The sequence below is a fragment of the Staurois parvus genome, unplaced genomic scaffold (assembly GCF_062004578.1).
Source record: "Staurois parvus isolate SC_StPar_1 unplaced genomic scaffold, SC_StPar_1.0 ptg000401l, whole genome shotgun sequence".
Classification (NCBI taxonomy): Eukaryota; Metazoa; Chordata; class Amphibia; order Anura; family Ranidae; genus Staurois; species Staurois parvus.
The window spans coordinates 3,011,698-3,028,963 of NW_028318197.1; the positions used below are offsets into that span (position 1 = coordinate 3,011,698).

The 17,266-nt window shown below is 42.8% G+C and overlaps 1 protein-coding gene across 1 annotated transcript in view; it reads left to right on the forward strand.

The window, feature by feature from the left end:
- Positions 1-17,266, forward strand: part of DZANK1 (double zinc ribbon and ankyrin repeat domains 1) — a 78,363-nt gene that overhangs the window by 2,119 nt on the left and 58,978 nt on the right. The window contains exons 2-3 of the mRNA XM_089686511.1: positions 12,969-13,082; positions 15,964-16,117. Coding sequence (XP_089542637.1) covers positions 12,974-13,082; positions 15,964-16,117 — 263 coding nt within the window. The 5' untranslated portion in view covers positions 12,969-12,973. The remainder of the gene's footprint in view (positions 1-12,968; positions 13,083-15,963; positions 16,118-17,266) is intronic.

Below are 17,266 nucleotides of genomic sequence, written 5' to 3' on the forward strand. Positions count from 1 at the left end.
TAGCCTGTGTTGAGGTAAGCCGGTGAGGAGGGAGTTACAGTAGTCAAGTTGAGATATAATAAGGGAGTGAATGAGTTGTTTAGTAGTTTCTGCGGTTAGGAATGGACGTATTTTGGAGATGTTGCGGAGGTGGAGCATGCATTAATTTGCCAGCGATTGGATCTGGGGCTAGAAGGACAGATTGGAGTCTCGAGTGACACCTAGAACTTAGGCTTGTGGGGTGGGACTGATGGTGGTGTTGTTGATTTATGTCATGTTATTCTAACATACACCAGGAAGTGGGAGGAAAACCTTCCAAACCCTAAAGCCGGCCATACATGGGTCAAATTCCGAAAGAATTTTCTTTCGAAAATCTTTTCTAAGAATTTTCGTTGGAATTTCGCGCCATTAGTGGGCCACAGAAACGGACGATTTTCGTGTGACCATTGAATTTGAGTGATCGGCCTGTTGGAAATTTTTTGAAAAACAAACTAATTTCTAAACAATGATAGGAGAATCGTGCAAGAAATATAAAGCTGTGACCTAGAAAGAAAAGAAAATTCTTGGCCACGAAAATTCTTTTCTGTAGCAACATGAGGAGAAATTGAAGGCTTTGTTATTCGAATTTCGAAATCAATGGTGGCACCATCGGATTACAAAACGCACTAAATATCCGATTTTCTAAAGAAAATTAGTTGGAAATTCGACCCATGTATGGCCTGCATTAGTTCACACCTATGCAGGTTGCGTTTTAGGCGTTTCTGCATTGCATTTTTGCACTTGAGTTTTTGCTGCGTTTGTGATGCATTTTGCGTTTTTTTTTTTTAATTTTTCTTGTTTCTAGGCAGATTTGAAACATAAAACACATCAAAAACAGTGCAAAAGCACAACACAATCTTTTCTACAGCATTCCCATTGAAGTCTATAGAACCAAAAACGCAACGTTTTGCGTTAAAAAAAGTCCCTGTCCCTTTCCATAAAACACGCCGGGTGAAAACGTGGAACCTCTGCCATAGGAAATCATGCTAATTGGACTGTACTGCATTTCTGCAAATCGTGGCAGCAAATGCTTAGGTGTGAACCTAGGGAAAGTGAAGGAAATTCCTGGTTGTCACCAGGATCCTCAGAACTGTATCTCCCATTGGAACCTGGACTTTACCAATGCAGTGCAAAGCAACAAGCGCAATTCAAGCCCAACTCCAGGAAACCTAAAAATTCTTCCTTGCATTGGGGCTTCACCTGCGCTACAAGGGTTAACTGCTTGTTTAGTCTAGGTGGAGAGTTAAGCTCTTTTACTTACCTGATCTTTATCTGGAAGATGTCCCTCCTGCATTTTCTGTCTGTCCCTCCATATCCTCACATCGAGTGCAGGGCTATGGATCCTGCATCGGTCTTGATGATGTCAGATGACTTTAAACCGCTACAGCATGGGGGAGAAGAGCCTGCGAGGACTGGTCTAACAGTGCAGAGAAGCCTGAAGGAGTGGAGGCTCAGATAAAGAAATCTGCTTTTTTAAATCCCCTAGACAAAAAGGAGCATTTAATCCGTGCAGTGCACGCGCAGCCCCACAGTAAGAGACAATTTATCAGCGCAACCTTCTTCACCTAAATTTGAGCAATACCACCTGCCAGATGTGACAGTTGGTCAAATTGTCTCCTCATCCCATGCTCGTCTCCAGGACTTCTCCAGAGCTTCCCCCATCCTCTGGAATTCTCTACCCCAATTTATCAGACTATCGCCTACTCTGCTCACTTTTAGGCGATCTCTGAAAACCTATCTCTTCAGGGAAGCCTATCCTGCCCTCAGCTAATACTGGAATCTTCTACTTTTCCAACCACTCCATCCCCCACAGTTACTACCACTAACCCCTCCCTCCTAGATTGTAAGCTCCAAGGAGCAGGGCCCTCAAATCCCTCTTGTATTGAACTGTATTGTTGCTGTATTGTCTCCTTTTATATTGTAAAGCGCTGAGCAAACGTTTGGCGCTATATAAATTATGTATAATAATAAATTGTTGCAATGGCATGTCTACAGCCCTAAAAGTCTGCATGCCCTTCTTTAGGTGGCCCAAACTGTGTAAATGATCCCTCAGGGAAGAAGATGGTCTCGCCTCCCCCATGTGACAGCGCTGGGTGTCTGAGCAGAAAATGATCCAAGCACCAGCGCTGTCAGAAAGCAGGGCGAGTCATGTGCTCTACATATTCAGAAGCACCGAGTATTTCTCTTCTGCATAGTTCTGGGGCCTTTGCAATATGTTGCCTCCTCACCACCTGTTTAACCCTCTAAGGGCCAGTTCACACTACATGCATTTCAGTTGCTTTTTTTCTCCATCCAAAACGCACAGAAGGTAGGTTGTATGGCTGTCAATGTCATAGTTCACATCAGTGCTTGCAGTTCCAGTGTGTTCCGGTTGCAGAAAAAAAAGTAGAACAGACTGCATTTTTTTCTGCATAGAACTGTAATGGAATCAAAAACGCACCAGGATGCACTGGAATGCACCAAAATGCATCAAAAACGCACTGGGACACACATGTCCCTATTTAAATTAAAGAAAAAGAGAGGGGGGAATGAACTAGAATGCATAAAAATAAGGCTGCACCAAAATTTCGGTGGCTGAATACACCCCTTTCAGCCGTAATGAAAAAAAAAAGCACCGATACAGGTGCCGAAAAAAAACACCTCTCGTCGCCCCTCTCCACCACCCACACACTGCAGCTGCTACCAGCTGCCGCTCAGTAGTTCTCAGCCATACCTGATAAACCATCGAACATTCCTGGCGCTGGGAATAGAGATAAGTGAAGGAAAGATGGCCTCCACTCATCTCTATGCCCTTGGAGGACCGGAACAATGTCACACTCATCAAAAATGCACTGGAACGCATCAAAACATGCATGCAGAAATGCATCCGGAATGTATCTGGACTGCGTTTCTATAGTGTGAACCTGCCCTAAATGCTGTACTATTGCACCACAACCACAAGCAATGCATGTGGTGTGGGGGAGGTTGCAGCCGGGTACCATGGAATAGGTTGCATTTTGCAGTCAGTAGTGCTCCCCAAACCTGACAGGGGGTATAATTCCTGCTGCAAAGCATCACAGCCGCTGCATGGCCCTTGCCTTTGCAGCTTAAGGGTGAGCAGCTGGGAAGGCTCAGCCATGTGCTTTGCTGCCCCATCTCCAATCACCCAATCGCAGTAAAGAGCTGATGACGTAAGCTCTATCATGTGATCAGCTGTGTCCAATCACAGCTGATCGCATGTAAATAGGAAATGCCGGTTATTGACAGTCCTTTTCTCACACTGACAGCGTGTGAGGAGAGGAGAGCCGATAAGCGGCATTCCTCAGAGGGGACATCTACACTGATCATCAGTGCCCTGATTACCAGTGTAGCCCCATCAGTGCCACCTGTCAGTGCCCATAATTGCCACCTGTGTGCCCATCAATGCCACATACCAGTGCACATCAATGCCATATATCAGTGCCCATTAGAGCTGCCTTCCAGTGCCAACTATCAATGCCAGTCAGTGCTGCCTATCAGTGCCAGTCAGTGCCGCCTATCAGTGTTCGTCAGTGCCGCCTAACAGTTCCAATCAGTGCCAAGCAGTGCCACCTATCGGTACCGCCTATCAGTGCCATATACAATATGAGTGCTGCCTTTCAGTGCCCCCCAGTGATGCCTGTCAATGCGCATCAGTGCCGCCTATCAGTGAAGCCTATCAGTGCCTATCACTACAGCCTCATTAGCGCACATCAGTGAAGGAGAAAAATTACTTATTCACAAAATTTAGATTTTTTAAAAAATATTTAATCTTTTTTAGTTTGTTTAGCAAAAAAACAGTGGTGATTAAATACCACCAAAAGAAAGCTCTATCTGTCTCAAAAAAATGACAAACATTTTGTTTGGGTACAGTGTTGCATGACAGCGCAATTGTCATTCACAGTTAGACAGCGCTGAAAGCTGAAAATTGGCCTGGGCAGGAAGGGGATAAAAGCGCCCGGTAGGCAAGTGGTTAAGAAGGTGAAGGGGTACATACAGAACCAGCATATCAGGTATACACTACAGATCAATTAGAATACATTTCCTGTTGAATGTATCTTTTGAAAAGCAGTATATGTTGCCTGGCTGCATTGAGCTAATCGCTTGACAGGGAGTTAATGCTTACACAATGGATAATGCTCCAATACTTCCATAATTACTATGTCAGAGTACAGCTATTTCTATGGGTGTGGTGGCGTGCAAACATTTACAGTGTGCATTCTCATTACGCTCTGAATGCCATCTATTCTGTGCACATAACACGTTGTGTACTCATTTGTATTATTTTATCCAGAGGAGACAAGATGATTAAAATCAAATATGACAGAGGAACAATTGGCACAAAATGATTTTTAGTATGCTTAATGCTTACCCAGGGGCGGACTGACCATTCGAGCACTCGGGCACTGCCCGAGGGCCCGGGGTCAGTAGGGGGCCCCATGAAATGCCCCTGGTATCTTTTATAGGCTTTTTTGAGTGTGTTTTGAGTGTGAGCAAGGACACAGGGGCTCCATGATCCCCTATTGCCCGAGGGCCCCATGAGTTGTCAGTCCACCCCTGTGCTTACCTCTCATTTTAATATTTATACTGTATAAAGGCACTTTAAATCCTGTCCTGATGAGTTGAATCTGTTCCCATATGCACCATATGTTAACAAAATCTGACTTGGTGCACACCCATGCAGTTTGCTTGTGATCCATTTTATAATGCTTTTGCATCGTGCTGCTCATTTTTGCCATCTTTATACAACATTTTTGCCGCGCTTTGCAGTTTTTTCAGCTTTTTTTTCAAAGCGGTTACATGATCGGGAAAGGTCCCGATCGAAAAAGGAGACCGGGCCTTTCCGTGAGTACCGGACATGTGTGCTGGGAGTACGCAGGGTGCGTGCTCTCGGCACATACGTTTTTTCTTAATAGAACGCAAATGTGCGGCCGCTCGGCGTCTAGGCCCAGACGCCGGGAGGCCGCACATTTGCGTTCAGCCAGCGTGAAGAGGTTAAAGTGCACATTTTTTTTTGTTGCTGGACAAAAAAACACAGCAAAAACGCACTACATGCATTTCAGCAACTTCTCCATTGGATTGCATTTAAAAAAGCTCATAAAAGCACAAATGTGAACATGTCCCATAGGAAGCCATGTGAAATGGGCTCTAGTGCATTTCTGCAAAAAGCACTAAAAAACGCTTTGGTGTGAACCAGGCCTTAACTGCATCTTCCCTTTGGGGGTCAATGAATGTTAAACATAAATAGGGACAATCAGAATGTGACAATTCTCTGCCCATTATCTGTCCAGAGTTTAAAGAGAGCCATACTTCAAATTGTATAACCCGATAGGCCTAGTATTAGTATGTACCTTTTATTTAAATTTACTCTTCAACTTGAGATTTATGGTCAAAAATCCCCAGCGGACGGATAGCTGCTGCTAAATATATCCTGACCTCACACACATTCTCCCTCTGAACACCTTTAGCCTTGGTTCACACCACTGCAACTTCAGGTGCGACGTGCAATATACGAATTGCACCTGAAGTCACATCTAATATGGCACTGTCTTAATAGGTGCGATTTCAAGTAGCACGATTTGAAAAATAGTTCCTGCTTTACTTTTGCACCACTTCAGTGCGATTTAAAGGATAGGTTCACCTTTCGTAGCTTGTTACATGTACCATGTTACACCCATATTCAGGGTGTAACATGTAACATTGGTATTATTATTATTATTATACAGGATTTATATAGCACCAACAGTTTGCGCAGCTCTTTACAAAATGAAGGTAGACATTACAGTTATAATACAATTTGGTACAAGACGAAACAAAGGGCCCTGCTCCTTAGAGCTTACAATCTAAGAGGAAGGGTTGAGTGATACAAATGTTAATAGCTGTGGGGGATGGGCTGAAGGAGGAAATAAAAGGCAGTTTACTAGTTAGAAGAAGGATAGGCTTCTTTAAAGAGAAAGGTATTCGGGGATTGTCTAAAGGTGGATAGATTAGGAGACAGCCAGACAGATTGGGGTAGGGAGTTCCATAGGATGGGAGAAACTCAGGAGGTGAGCATGGAAGGAGGTGACACTGGAACTAGAGAGCAGAAGGTCTTGGGAGGATCGAATAGAACGGTTTGGTTGATATTTTTAAATCAGGTTTGGTGATGTAGCTGGAGGCAGAGTTGTGGATGGCTTTGTAAGTTGTTGTTAGTATTTTGAATTTTATTTGTTGGGCGAGTGGAAGCCAGTGGAGGGACTGGCAGAGAGGGGTAGCAGACACTGAACGGTTGGTAAGGTGGATTAGCCTCGCAGCAGCATTCATGGTGGACTGGAGGGGGGATAGCCTATGTAAAGGGAGTTGCAGTAGTCGAGGCAAGAGATAACCAGGGAGTGAAAGAGGGGCGTATTCTGGAGATGTTGCGGAGGTTGAGGCGGCATGATTTGGACAGGGATTGGATGTGGGCATGAAAGGATAGTTCAGAATCCAGGGTTACCCCTAGCATCCTGGCATGCGGGGATGGGTTGATAGTGATACTATTGATCCTGACCGAGAAATCAGGGGAAGAGACACGTGGGGGAGGAAATATTACAAACTCAGTTTGGGATAGATTGAGTTTTATTAAGTGGAGTGACATCCAGTCTGATATGTCTGTTAGTAAATCAGTGATATGTGTGGAAAATGATGGGGTGAGCTGAGGAGTAGAGAGATAGATTGTATGTCATCAGCATAGAAATGGTATTGGAAACCATGGGAATCTATCAGCTGACCCAATGAAGAAGTGTAGACCGAGAATAGGAGAGGTCCAAGGACAGAATCTTGGGGGACCCCGAGAGTAAAAGGAGTAGGAGAGGAGGAAGTAGAGTTGCAAGTGACACTGAAGGTGTGGTGAGATTGGAAAGATTCGAACCAACGGAGAGTACAGTCACAGAGGCCAAGTGAGTAGAGTTTTTTGAGGAGGGGGTGGTCAACTGTGTCAAAGGCAGTGGAGAGGTCCAAGAGTAAGAGTACAGAATAGTGACCATTGGTTTTAGCTGTTAGTAAGTTGTTTGTGAGTTTTAGGAGAGCAGTTTCTGTGGAGTGTTGTGGGTGAAATACACACTGAAGGGGATCGAGAAGGTTATTCTCAATGAGGTGGCAGCTCAGCCGGTTGTAGACTAGACGTTCAAGGAGTTTGGAGGCAAAAATGAGTAAAGAGATGGGTGTTAGGTTGCTAAGATTAAGTCCAGTGAGGCCTTTTTAAATATGGAGGTGACTAGCGCATGTTTTAGAGAGTTGGAGAAGGTGCCAGTAGAAAGGGAGAGATTGAAGATATGAGTTAAAGAGTGAAGGATAGAGCCAGAGGGTGACCATAGTAGTGGGTGGAGGTAATGAAGGACGAAGTAGAGAGTTAAAGGTAGAAAAGAGTTGATGAGGACTGCGTGAGAGGGTGTTAATGAAAGTGATAAAATAGGCCTGTTTGGCAGTGTGGAGACAGGAATTGTATTTTTGAAGGGCAGATTTATATTGGTCGAAGTCTTGCTGGGTCTTAGTCTTACGCCATAAATGCTCAAGAGCACGGCCTCATTTTTCGAGGAATCTGGCATTGTCTGTTTGCCAGGGCTTTAGCAGTCGGGGCCTAATTCTGTGTGTAGTGAGGGGGCCAATGTGTCCATGGTGGATGACTGTGAACTAATCTAGACAGAAGTGGCCAGGTTGGGGCAGGCCAGGGCTGAGATTTTGTCATAGAGACAATCTGTTGCCGAAAAAAGAAGAGAAGGGTTAAGATAGCGAAGGTTTCTACGGGTATAACTGTTCGGTAGTTGGAAAACAAGGAGTAGGAAGCCAAGGAGAGAGTGAAGCTAATAAGGCTCCATGCACACTGGACGCTTTAATAATGCTGGTAAAGTTAGCTGTGTAAAATCACATTAAAAACAGGAGTTTTTCAGCATTTTATAGCATTTTTGTATTAGCATTTAGCGGCGTTTTGCCATTTTTTTGTGTTTTCGGTATTTAGCATTTTGTAGAGTTTTTTTTTGACCAAAAGAAAACATTTTTTTGGGGGGGGGTGTCAAAAAATGTCCAAACACACTGGTTTGACGCGATTTACAGCGTTTTACAACGCTTTGCTGGGTTTTTCAACGTTAGAGTGTTTTTACAGCTAAAGAACTCCTCTAGAAACCCAGTAGTTCTGAGTTTTTTTTCCTGCCAAAAAACACCCCTGCCAAAAAACATTGATTACAGTCTGTGTGTGCATGGACACATAGCATAAAATGCTGGGGAGTTTAGTGGCTGTAGAAAAAAATTTCAAAATCAAAAAAAGCTGCTGTAAAAACGTCCAGTGTGCATGAGGACTAAGGGAGTGATCAGAGAGAGAAAAAGGAAAGTTGGTGAGGTTGCAAGGAGTGCATAGGTAGGAGAATACAAGGTCGAGGCAGTTACCATTACAGTGAGTAGAAGCGTGTGTCCATTGTTTTAGGTCAAAAGAAGTGGTTAGGCTCAGAAGTTTAGAAGTAGCAGGAGTGTTAAGATTAATCGCTTCCATGCTGCCGTATAGCAGATATACTACTACAAGACGGCACCTGTGCGCAAAATCACATATATACTTGATTTTGCATTTCCGGCTAGGGGGCACGCGCGAGCCGTGCTCGCCATTTGCAGCTGAGGATGTCAATCACCTGGTTCCCGGCCGGTAATTACCCGGCGGTGCCCGGTGATTATCGACAGTGACTAATGGGGAAGAAGACTGTTTTGTTTACAAACAGTCTTCCTCCCTGTCAGCACAAGCACACTGCTCAGGATGGCTGTGCACAGCACAGCCATCCCAATCAGTGTGCTTACAGTAAAGTACACCCCCCGCCCTAGTAAAACATTCCCAGCACATAGTTAACCCTTTGATTGCCCCTCACATTAACTCCTTCCTGCCCAGTGCCATTATTACAGTGTCAGTGCTTTATTTTAGCACTGATCACTGTATTGGTGTCACTGGGGTGTCAGCGAAACCACGTTAGTCCCCCCCCCTCAATGTCAGAATGTCCGCCGCAGTCCCACTAAATGGCACTGATCGCCGCCATTACTAGTAGAAAAAAAATCCCAGTACCTATACCGCCATTTGTAAATGCTATAACTTTCACGTAAACCAATTCATTTACACGTATGGAGATTTTTTGTAGCAAAGACATGTAGCAGAATACATTTTGGCCTAAATTTATGATGAAATTGGTTTTTTAAACTTTTTTACTGGACATGTTTAATAGCAAAAAGTCCAAAATATTGTTTTTTTTCTCAAAATTTTCTGTCTTTTTATGCTTATAGCGGAAAAAATAAAAAATGCACAGGCGATCAAATACCACAAAAAGAAAGTTTAATTTGTGGGAAAAAAGGACTTAAATTTCATTTGGGTGCAGCGTTGCATGACCACGCAATTGTCAGTTAAAATCACGCAGCTCCGAAATACAAAAAATGGCCTGGTCAGGAAGGGAGGTAAATTCTCAGGAGGGCAAGTGGTTAATAGGGATGTTGAAGTCACCGAGAATGATTGTGGGAATTTCAGAAGAGAGAAAGTAAAGCAGCCAGGCAGAGAAGTCATCAAGGAAGCTTGATACCAGTCCATGAGGCTGATAGATCACACCAATTCTTAAAGAAATTGGAAAGAACAGACGAATGCAGTTAACTTCAAATGAGGAGAGGGACAGAGAGGGAGGTGAATGAAAGACCTGAAATGTGCTCTGAGGGGATAGGAGGATTCCAACTCCATCTCCTTTCCATCCACTAGGCCTGGGAGAGTGAGTCCAGAGGAGACCACCATGGGAGAGGGCAGCAGGAGAGGGAAAGTCAGATTCATGAAGCCAGGTTTTCGTAATTGCGAGTAGGTTAACCCCTTGGCTCCCGGCCCTTTAAGGGTTTCAGGAGCAGGGAGGCGGGGAGGGGTTTTAGGGTCATGTGACCTCCGTGATTCGCTATCATAGCAGTCACATGGTCGGGAAAGGTCCCGATCGAAATAAGAGATCGGGACCTTTCTGTGAGTACCGGACATGTGTGCTGGGAGCGCGCAGGGCGCGCGCTCTCAGCATATGTGTTTTTCTTCATTGGATGCAAACGTGCGGCCGTTCGGCATCAAGGCCCAGACACCGGGAGGCCGCAGATTTGCGCGCGCCCGGTGCCAAGAGGTTAAGGAGTTCGTGATAAAAAGGTCATGGACAGAGGTGAGTTTGTTACAAACAGAGCAGGCATTCCAAAGAGCACAGGAAAAGGGAGGCTGGTTCTAGGAAAAAGAGGAATAGTAACCAGATTGTGTGCCTTGTGGCCGCTGTTAGAGAATAGGGGGTGCCAGGTGTGTCAAAGGAAAAAGATGGCAGCCCAAGATTTGGGGAAATGTTAACATGTCATGAAAAGACTGGCCTACGCAAATTTTTTATATATGGGGTCAAACTGCGCAAATCTCTAATCACCTTGTGTCACAAAGGCGCAAATATTAAGGAGGCTATCATCTCTTTGTAAAACTTAATGGGAATGGATACTGCGCTATGTGAACCATTAAAGTTTATACAACATACGTATGCACTATGAAGACCCTCATACCTCTGAAAGGCGATCAAGAATAAAAAATAAATTAAAACTGTGCAAAATACACTACTCACAAGTGTACATATAATAACTGTGAAATAAGGTCAAATCAAACTTTGGATACCATACAACATACATATGCACTATGAAGACCCTCATATCTCTGAAAGGCGATCAAAAATGAAAAATGTATTAAATAATACTGTGCAAAATATTCTAACCACAAGGTATCCATGAAGAACTGTGGAATAGGGTCAAAACAACAAAACAATAACTTATTGTCCATATAGACATATATTAATGTCCATAGAAAGATAAAGACTCCACAATCTGTGATAATACTGTAAATCAATGCTGTAGGTGCAATGTGGATAATCTTCCTTCAGATGGTCACTGGAGTGTGCACCAAATAATTAAATGGAGGCTTACCAGAAATGGAGACCCCTTAATTATAGGGGGTCCCAACCAGCATTGTGATATAGAGCACTAGCAGGCTCTCCGTGTCATGCCTGGAACAGGGATCTTCCAAACCTCCAACTCAAATGTGAACTCAAAATGCAGTGTCAAATGAGATCAGGAAAGAAAAAACATGCCTCTCATAGTGCAATACGTATCAAAAATGTCTTTATTTCTGCAAATGAAATCCTACTTACAAGCTGTAGAACAGTTAAAAACATTCAAATAGACCGTTTCCAAGATGGCCAACAGCACAATGACATCAGAGGGATGCTCCGCCCGATGCGTTTCATCATCAAAAGACGTCTTCTGGGGGCTACCTACCTAGGTAAATGGTACTGAAAGTGCACTTGCGTCTATATCAGCGCTACTTTAAATGGGACCAAATCACACCACTTTGAAATTGCATTTGATGTGAACCAGGGGTTAGAGTGCAATGCACTGGCAAACACTTGGGTGTATTTTTAAAGATTTCACAAAGCCATCATGCAAACTACATGAACATTTGTTCTGTGCATATGTGGGCAAACTCGAATGTTACCAAACTATTTTATCTCCAGTTCAAATGTTATTCATTCATACAGAATAGAGTGAATAAGGACAATGCTGCATTATGGTTCCTAGATAGCACTGATGATTTTAGGAAACAAATACTTGGTTACCATGGTGATGGGATTGATGGGAAATCCCAAATTTGACAGTTATCACCAGAACAAAAGGTGAAGTGAAATCTTTTAGTGGGAACTGTTCTGGTGGCAAATGTCTAGGAAGGGAACTGTCTAAGGTGCAGATTATTAATATTATAATACAGGATTTATATAGCACCAACAGTTTGCGCAGCACTTTACAAAATGAAGGTAGACATTACAGTTACAATACAATTTGGTACAAGAGGAGACAGAGGGTCCTGCTCGTTAGAGCTTACAGTCTAAGATTGAACGTTAATAAAGGTGCTTCTTAGGCTCCATGTACAACGGGACGTTTGGAAAACACTTCTGAACGATGGAAACTGACTGCTGGAAAACGTAGGTTAAAAAACATCTGTTTAGCTGCATTTGCATACCGCATTTATGCGCGTTTGCCTCAGGAGATCTTCCAAAATGCACTGAAAAACAGTAAAAAATTAACTATTTCAGACATTTTGAGAGGAATAGAGAGAGCAGAAGCAGAGAGATCAGTATGTGTTGAGATTACCTGTCCTTTCTGGTTGTATTCACTATGGATCCCATCATGAGCATAATGCGGCACGTTCTACCATTTTTTCCCTTCACGCGAAACCTGGAACTGACTGCGCTGGTTTACCGGGTCCATTTGAATACATGGAAAATGCTTTGCATGCATTTCTGATAATGAAAAAAGGCTCTGGACAGCATCTGGATATGGAACAGTTAAAAACGCTTCTAAACGCAAACGTTTATAAACGCGGTTAGCCGCGTTTACAAGCGTTTGGCGTTTGAAACTCTGATAAAATCTACTCCTGAACGCAAGTTTGGTGTGTTAAAAAAATGACTGTAAACTCAACTGCCTGTAAACAACTATGTGTACATGGACACATAGGAAAACATTAGGGTGAGTTCAGGGACTGCTGAAAAAAACGCAGAAAAGCTCCTGAATGTCAGTTTATCAACTGCAGTGTACATGAGCCCTTATTGCAGAAGAATTAGGTGTGCTGTCAATATACTTTGTATCTGATTGCTGTGGCCCCATCCACCAGTTGTTTCAGCATCACGCACCTTGGTGTATAACAAACTTGTGTGTAATGGAGATATCTTTTTGAAGATGTACACAAATCTGTTGCATACTACAGAGAGATGGATGTCTACACAGTATTTGACAATGTTTTTTTATTCCCTTAATGATCTGAATTTCAATATGTAATGTATTTACAGACTGCACCCATTCCCCTTGTATTATTGTTTACTTCTGTCAGTTTGTTACACGTGGTGTATTCAAGTTTTTCTCTTGTGATATAGAAAGGATGACTGCCGGCTCCATCTGTGTACCGCAGATCATACCACTTCGTGTTCCTCTTCCTGGTAAAGGAAAATATGAAGTAGACACCAACACACCAATTGAAATAAAGTCAGGTATGGTCAAGAAAAAACATCTACCCTCAAGTGATTGTAAATCATTGTGTGTTTTTTTTTTAATAATAAACATGTTATACTTACCTACTCTGTACAATGGTTTTGCACAGAGTGGCCCCAATGCTCCTCTTCTGGGGTCCCCCACTGGCTCCACTTCTTCTGTGAGTGGCATCATAGGAAGTCGCTTCCAATGGGGCTCAATCCCAAGCCATATATAGACACAGACAGCATGGCTCGGCCCAGCCCATCTTCCTTGTCACAGAATTTGATTGACAGCAGCAAAAGCCAATGGCTCCCACTACTATCAATCTGCCCTGTGAATAGGGAGAGAGTGGAAAGAGCTGTCATGCTAGATCGAGACAGGGCTTAGGAAGAGAATCCTCTGCACAGGAGATTTTTATACCTTAATGCACATAATGCATTTAGGGTATCTTAAGGCTTTCAAACAACTTGCATTTTCATAAGAAAAATGATCATCATCACTTAAATAGTTCAAAAAGTGTTGTCAAATTTAGCTTAGTAAAATGACTCCAACCTGACCTGAAAAGTGATTAAAGTGTTTCTAAGGCCCCTTTCTCATAGACACCTTCCATTCCATGTCAGCAGGAACATGGAAGGTGATCCCTGATTAAATCAGACCAGTATGGAAATGGATGTTACATATGTGACATCTGTGTCCATTCTGATTTCCCCCCTGTTGTGATGGAGGCAGATAGTACCCATGTAATCCCTTATGGGCATGCGTCTGCCTAAATTGCCCACATGCGGTCAGTTCAGTAAAAGCAGACCTGGACACAAATGTATTGTGTTCGATCCAACGAATGTGCACAGAACCAGCTGTGGACAGACATAGGTGGAGGCATGTACACTTCCATCTGGCCAACTATAGGAATACACTGCATTCCATTTTTGACCCACGTAATCATAGAATGCTGTGTTAAAGGGAATAAAACAAATGCATATTTTTTAAATTTTTTTTATATAATGATCAAGGTTTAGATCATTTAGATCCCAGGTTTTTATAGAGGTTTGGGTCCCCATTAGGGAAATTTGCTCAATTTGTGCTGGTGACCATGTCACCAGGACTGAAAGTGAAGGAGAATTAAAAAATCGGAATTGTCACCAGAACCACAATAGAGGGTATATATTACATGTTCTTGTGACAGGAGATTCTTACCTACAGTATGTTATTGGTTACCCCTATCCAGGGCCAGTGCTAGACTTTTTTGCACCCTAGGCAAGACCAGTTACTTGCACACACACCCCTCCCCCCCCAAACTAAAAAAAAAAGTTTTAAAAACAGTATAAAATATTAAAGCAACAAAACATGAAACTGCTAAATTACTTTTAATTTGCAAAAATAAGTGCCACAAGATGCCACCAGCACTGATATTAAAGACAAAATCAGTGTAACAGACAGACTGTATCTGTGGCTGGCAATGGCAGGGTGGCAGTTTCAGTGAGTGGAGGATGATGGATTCACACTCTGACAGATCCCAGGATGGAATTCCCCAGGCAATGGGGGGAGCTAAAACACTGTGACAGCAGGCAGCTGAACTAAGCGATCTCACACAGTGACAGATCCGACACAGCACACCACCACCAACACTGACACAGATCAGCAGGCACTACATAAGCAGGCTGTGTGATCATGATGAAGTCATCACTCACTGATGCATTGCACATGTGATGGATGGCCAGCCAGGATACACAGACACGAGACATCAGAGACATTACCTTCCTCTGCAGGCGCAGCTCCACCTCTGCTGATGAATGGGAAGAGAAGGGCTGGAACTCCACAGTGATCAGCAGCCACCAGCTGGCTTGCAATAAAAGACTGAGTCTGAGAGGAACACTGAAAGGAGTGGCAGCTCAGCTGCTGCACTGGCCGCAGACACCCAGCATCTTCCTTTGTCTTTTCTTCCTCCCTTCTGCCACCCCTTCTCTCTGCTAAAGGATCATTCTTGACATGACAGTGTCCCACACAGAAAGATTGCTGGCCTGTGCTGCACCCAGGTGCCTCTAGGTGGTAGTGCACCTAGGCGGCCGCCTAGTTTGCCTAGTGGAAGCACCGGCCCTTCCCCTATCCAGTTGTGAAGGGAAATTTCTCCAGTGGGACAAAGATGTTAAAAAAAGGATCATTCTTTACTTTGTTCACAATACAAAAAAGTTTTGTCCTTAGATATACTTTAAAGCAGAACTCCAGCCAAAATAAACAAGATAAAAATGAATAGCCGTATCAAAATGCATTAACAGAAACGGCTTTATAGCAATATTCAGCTCTAATCCAGAGCTTTCCCCTACAGTACTTTTTATGCCACTAGATGTCATCAGTCTCATGGCCGGCAACATTCAACCTTCTTCCTCAGAGCCCAAGTTCTCTTGGACCTGTCCCAGCTTGTGATTAGACAATTAAAGGAGAAGAAGCACAGTGATCAGATAACCTCTGAGTGACTCTGCTCTCTTCTCCTATCAGGGTGCTTTTTGGTCAACACAGGAAATGTTTAGCTCCTTGTACTGCTTCATCCTCTCACACTCCACTTCTGCTGTACAGGGACTGAAAAAGTCATATTCAGTTACTTACACTTCTTGTATTTAAAAAATAAATTTGAATGATGTATCAATGATTATAGAGCTGCATTCTTAATATTTATACCTGCCTAGAGTTTAGCTTTAAAACAAGAACAGTGTCCATTTAGTCTACTAATTTGGTCCCTAGACCCTTCTGGACTAGAGACCCATGGGATGCTAGACCCTGGCTGTGCATAGAGCCTGCGCTATAGATAATATCAATCATCGGAAATTAATTTTGGTTGCATATGTTAATGGTTAATAAAATGTCATATCACCATATGTGATGTCATATGACCTCCATTTACAGATTCCCCAGATGTCTCCATATTCTATACACTGGATGGAAGTAAGCCAGATTTACTTAAAAAGGTTGGCCACACAGAAAACACCACTTTGAAATATCGAGGTTCGTTTACATTGCCGGATGGTAAAATCACTGTTAAGGCCCTGGCTGTGAGTAGGTAAGTGAGCGATGTGTATGATTGTTGGTATAATAAAGACATAGAGGATGACAATCTCTTGTTCCCCGTACTGATTCTGTAGGTCCAGTCTTTAGATTCCATTTGTCTAAGGCTAAGGTATTCCTTGGAGCCAATGCAAAATAAACTTTGTACATGCATGTTTATAGGGCACATTAAAGTGTATCTTCAGCCAAAGTGCCCATTTGGTTTCTTTATAAAACTTGGGTTTTCTTTAACTTTTCACACATCAGTTACTGTTTTATGTTTTCAAGGAAGCCAGAAAGAACCAAATATGAATGTGAGCTTTATTGGTAAGAATGTAGAGTATTTCTGGAAAAAGTAGCCATGTGTTGTGTGATAGCATAGCAAGTATTAGTTATGAATACTAGAGAAAGTAGCATTTGGTGTGACATAAAACAGTATTTTTTCTTGCTTGATGCTCCATATGTTTGGTATTGTAGCCCATACACAGATTTACAAATGCTTTTTGTAATGATAATTTGAGTATCAGGAAATGTAATTAAAATCTCTGTATGGGTACTGGCAAAATAAACTAAGGTTTATAATATAATGTTTTTTAGCCATATAATGTTCAAATTCCCCCCTTCCTTTCTATGTCAGACAAGTTCAGTTACTGTATCACTCTTGCTGAGTGACTGTTGAGATAAAACCAACTGTTCGTCTCCAGGACTTCTCCAGAGCTTCCCCCATCCTCTGGAATTCTCTACCCCAATTTATCAGACTATCACCTACTCTGCTCACTTTTAGGCAATCTCTGAAAACCTATCTCTTCAGGGAAGCCTATCCTGCCCTCAGCTAATAATGGAATCTTCTATTCTTCCTACCAGTCCATTCCCCACAGTTACTACCTTTTGTACCACTAGCCCCTCCCTCCTAGATTGTAAGCTCCAAGGAGCAGGGCCTTCCTAACCCTCTTGTATTGAACTGTATTGTTGCTATATTGTCTCCCTTTTATATTGTAAAGCGCTGAGCAAACTGTTGGCGCTATATAAATCCTGTATAATAATAATAATAATAATAAAACCACAACATTGTACTGTTTTCAGTATCTAATAGACATCCACCACAATGCATTAATTGCAATGGTTACGACGTGCTGATGCAGGGTTAAAGGGGTTAAAACAAGTG